The sequence below is a fragment of the Otolemur garnettii genome, unplaced genomic scaffold, assembly GCF_000181295.1.
Source record: "Otolemur garnettii isolate 467f Iridium unplaced genomic scaffold, OtoGar3 scaffold00046, whole genome shotgun sequence".
Classification (NCBI taxonomy): domain Eukaryota; kingdom Metazoa; phylum Chordata; class Mammalia; order Primates; family Galagidae; genus Otolemur; species Otolemur garnettii.
The window spans coordinates 13103952-13108519 of record NW_003852441.1 but is presented as its reverse complement, the minus strand read 5'-3'; the positions used below and the strand labels follow the sequence as shown (position 1 = coordinate 13108519).

At 48.9% G+C, this 4568-nt stretch overlaps 1 protein-coding gene across 1 annotated transcript; it reads right to left on the bottom strand.

The window, feature by feature from the left end:
* Positions 1-2869: 2869 nt before the first annotated feature.
* GLTPD2 (glycolipid transfer protein domain containing 2) lies at positions 2870-4492 on the bottom strand. The gene is made up of 4 exons (XM_003791280.3): positions 4345-4492; positions 4191-4255; positions 3784-3944; positions 2870-3684 (listed from the first exon to the last, which is right to left on the bottom strand). The coding sequence occupies exons 1-4, from the start codon at positions 4448-4450 to the stop codon at positions 3147-3149; spliced, it is 870 nt and encodes a 289-aa protein (XP_003791328.2). The 5' UTR covers positions 4451-4492; the 3' UTR covers positions 2870-3146.
* Between the last annotated feature and the right edge of the window lie 76 nt (positions 4493-4568).

Here is a 4568-nt window from a genome sequence, read left to right as displayed (position 1 = left end):
AAAAAAAAAAAAAACCCCCAAAACTGAAGGGGTAAACTTATTAAACCCATGAAATCCTGTGATTGGTTGATATTTTCCTATCATCAGAGACTAAATATGGGGGAAATGTCAAAATACTTGTACAATTTTAAAATTTCACAATTAAGCGTGAGCTGGTTCCCCCCCACACACAAAAAAACCTCTTGGCCTCAAGAGATCCTCCTGCCTCAGCCTCCCAGAGTGCTAGGATTACAGGTATGAGCCACCACACCCAGCTGTTTTTTTTCTTTTATTTTATTACTATGGTGTATTACATTGCTATACTCAACTAATTTTGCATTCCTAAAATAAATCCCACTTGGTCAGGGTATGTAATCCTTTTTTCATATGTGGACTGCTAATATTTTGTTGAGGATTTTTTGCATCTATTTACGTACAATATATTGGTCTGTAATTTTTGTATTTATTTCTTGTGAGATTTTTTTTCTTTTTCTTTTCTTTTCTTTTTTTTTTTGAGATAGAGTCTCACTTTGTTGCCTTCAGTGGAGTACTGTGGCATCCTAGCTCACAGCAACCTGTAACTCTTGGGCTCAAGCAATTCTCTTGCCTCAGCCTCCTGAGGAGCTAGGACTACACAACACCTGGCTATTTTTAGAGTTCTTACTCTGACTCAGGCTGGTCTTGAACTTGTAAGCTCAGGCAATCTGCCCACCTCTGCCTCCCAGAGTGCTGGTATTATAGGCATGAGCCACCGCACTTGGCCTATTTTGGTTTTTCTTTTTTTTTTTTTTTAGACGGGACTTGTTCTATTGCCTGGGCTAGGGTACAGTAGTAGCATTGTAGCTCAGTGCAATATAAACCCCCTAATGCCTAAACTCAAGTGATCTTTCTGCCTCAGCCTCTTGAGTAGCTGGCATATGCCACTATTTACACTCAGCTAGTTTGTTTGTTTGTTTCTTTTAGAGAAAGGCTCTGGCTATGTTGTACAGGCTGGTCTTGAACTTCTGGGCTCAAGCAATTCTGCCTGGTACTCCCAAATGCTAGGAAGCCACTGCTCCCACCTCCCTTTTTCTTTCTTGATTTTAGTAATTTCAATCTTCTCTATTTTTTCCCTTGGTCTGTCTAGCATTATAATTTTTTTGATCTTTTCAAAGAATCAACTTTTGGTTTTATTGATTTTTCTTTTTTCCTCTTCTCTATTTGGCTTATCTCTGTCCCAATCTTTATTTCCTTCCTTCTGCTTTTGTTAGGTTTAGTTTCCTCTTCTTTTTCTAGTTTAAGAAGAGAAGCCATTTGTCTCTGTAAGGGAAAGTCATTCTGGGCAGAGGGAATGGCAAATGCAAATATCTTTAGGCAAGGGTGTGACTGACATGTTCAGTGAATACTGAGGTCAATTTGGCTAGAAAAGATAATGTAGGATCTTTACAAAGCATCCTCACTAAAAACAATCCAGAAAATCTGCTTAAGCTTTCAAAAATTTTAGTCTGGGTGCAATGGGAAGCCATTGGAAGATTTTGAGCAGAGATGCAACTTAATATGATCTACATCTTAAAGGATGACTTTGACTGCTCTATTGAAAGTACATTATGGGGAGGGAAGGGCTGGACAGAGAGAGAATTAGGAGACTATTGCAATAGTTTAGGTGATATATTAGGCTGGCTTGGACAAGAGTAGCAGCAGTGGAGAAAGTGGGAAATATTTTCAGAGATTGGATGTCAGTGTGATAAAACAGAAACAGGAAGTCAAGATGACAAAGCTTTTGGTCTATGGACCTGGAAGAATGGATTTGTCATTTACTGAGCTAGCAAAGACAATGAAGGGAACTCTTTGTGGGGAAAGGGTTATTAGAAGCTTAGTTTTGCATATGTTAGGTTGGCTATGTCTAGTTGATATCCAAGTGGAAATGCTGAATAGGCAGTTGTTTTTTAGGTTTACTTTTTTTTGTTTAGTCAGAGTCTTCGTGCCCTGGGTAGAGTGTTGTGTTGTCATAGTTCACAGTAACCTCGAACTCCTGTGCTCAAGCAATCCTGCCTCAGCCTCCTGAATAGCTGGGACTACAGGCACCCACCACAACACCCTGGCTAGTTTTCTCTCTTTTTAGTAGAGATGGACTGTCTCTCAGGCTAGGAGAATAGGCAGTTGTACATGTAGGATTTTGGAGTCCAGGAGAAGGTGGGTTGAAGTTATGATTGGGAATTATCAGCATATGAAATGGTCAAGCTCTTTCATGATCATTATTGTGGGAGTGACAAAGAGATCTTTAAATAAACATACTCTATCTGACCCTAGCCCCAAACTGTCCCAGTGTGAGGCATGAGGCACAGGTTTTTTTTTTCTTTTGTTTGTGTGTTTGTTTTGAGACAGGGCCTGGCTGTTACTCAGGTTAGAGTGCTGTGGCATCAGCCTAGCTCACAGCAACCTTAAACTCAGCCTCCAGGGTAGCTGGGACCACAGGGGCCAGCCATGCCTGGTTAGCTTTTCTATTTTTAGTTAGAGACAGGGTCTTGTTCTTACTCGGGCTGGTCTCTAACTCCTCAGCTCAGGCAATCCACCTGCCTCGGCCTCCCGTAGTGAGGACTACAGGCGTGATCCACGGCGCCCTTTTGGTGCACAGTGTAGTTTAAGGGAGAGGTTGCCATTTAGCCACAGAAATAGGGAACAGAGGAAATGGTGCACTTCTGGGGAGAAGTTGGCGAGATCTATGTTAGACATGTTGCATTTGCAGTATCTGTGGAAGTGTCCAGGAAACATATATAGATATGTTATATGTTTGGGACAGTTTTGGGCTAGGGACTTGGCTTATGGTTGGTAACTAAAGCCACAGGAGTGGCTGAGATAGGCCAGGAGGAACGGTGAGTCTCTCCGCAGCTGGGAACAGGGATGACACATCTTCCCACATTTGTTTTTTATTTCCCTTAAGCGGCTGCCGTCATCACACAAAACGCCCTGTATCGATGGCTGCCAAAGAATACTTTTTATCTTTCACAGCTCCTCCCATCTCAGGACTGGGGTAGAGGGAGGACACACATCCATCCCCCGCCGGAGGCGGGCCTTAGCTGCGGTAGCGTAACTAGAGAGGCGGGCTAGGCAGTCAGCCTGAAGTCTGGGTTTCGCTGGCCCTGACCCCGGAAGCTCCTTTCCCCGCCGGTCCCCTGCAGCTGCTGTCCTCAGGCCAGCCGGAGCAGGCCGCGCTCGGCCAACAGGCCATCGGTGCGGTTATACACATCCTCCAGGGTGCCGGCGGCCCGGGCCAGAGCAAAACGCGCCTCCGGCTCTGTGGTTCCTGGACACGCCAGCTCGAGCAAGCGGCGGCGACCTGGGAAGGCGAGGAACGCCAGGCGGGCGGCCTGACGGACGAACCACGGGTGGTGTGGGCCCAGGGCCGTTGCGTAGGCGTCGCTGCACTGCGTGCCGGCGTCTGGGCCTCCGATCGTACCGGTAGCCACTCGGTGGAGGCAGAGTTGGGACCAACGCAGCGCGCGGTGCAGCAAGAGCAGCGTGCGTGAGCCGGATGACTGGGAAGAGTCCTGGAGGACGGGCCCGGGCGGCTCCAGCAGGCCTGCCCGCCGCTCCCAGGCCGCCATGGCCGCCAGCGACGTGTAGTGCTCCGCGTCTGGGCCGTGCACCCGAGCCTCGAGGGCTGTCACCTTGGTGAAGGCCTCGCTTGTGGCGAAGGTGAAGATGGAGCCGAGGGGAGTTAGGAAGCTGTATGTCGGTGGCAAGATGAGGGAAACCATTGAGAAAGGGCGATGGAACGACAAGGAGAAGGGGAAAGGCTGGGGGAGGGGCGGGGAGACCACTCACTTGACCAGTTCTCTCCATCCTGCTAAGTACTGAGCCAACTCTATATCCCCTGGTGGGTTCAGACTGGCTCGGAATGGCCTCATCATGCGGCCCAGTCTCCCCTGAGGTTCCAGACAGGGAAGCTCTTCTGAAGCCACCAGGGCTCCCGACTCCTGCTGTACCTGGGGGGTTAGATATGAGGGCAGGTGGCAGGCACAGAGCTTGTAGCCTGCTAGGAGTATAGTCCAGTTCTAAAGAACTTGTTCCGAACGTCTAGCTGGTGTCCCTCCTGCTGTACTCTCAGCTTCTTATGGGAGAGGGGAGACGAGAGGAAGGACCTGCCCTTGGCCAGATGCTCAGCCTGGCTCCGCTTCTCCCTGCTCAGGCACCCATCTGGAGCTCACAGGCCCAGCCTTCCCTGAGCATACCTGGAAGGGTGGTGGTCCCTCTCGAATGCAGGCCTGTGTCCAGGATCCACAGCCTGAGAGAGTGCCTGGGGAGAGGAGGAGCATTAAGAGCAGGAGAAGGGAAACTTGGACTTCAGAGTTCCTCCCCAAGGGGCTGAGGGAACTGGACACTCACCCAGGCTCCGAGCACTGAGATAAAGAAGTAGCATTGTGAAGATAGCAATAGGAATTGAATGGCGGAACCAGTGCCACCGGACCAGGGGCCACACAGTCACCTCCATGGCTGCAGCTGGGACCACCACCCCCTTACCAGCCTCTAGCCAGCCCTGTCCCTCTGCCTTAAGGAGAGAGAAGCCCATGGTGCCCTAAGGCTTAAAAGGGTTAATAATTAACATACTG

Coding starts and splice junctions, on each gene's coding strand:
- GLTPD2 (XM_003791280.3), bottom strand. CDS start 4,450: ATGGAGGTGACTGTGTGGCCCCTGGTCCGGTGGCACTGGTTCCGCCAT. Junction 4,256..4,344: donor TCTCAGTGCTCGGAGCCTGG/GTGAGTGTCCAG, acceptor TCCTCTCCCCAG/GCACTCTCTCAGGCTGTGGA. Junction 3,685..3,783: donor GGATGGAGAGAACTGGTCAA/GTGAGTGGTCTC, acceptor ACCGACATACAG/CTTCCTAACTCCCCTCGGCT.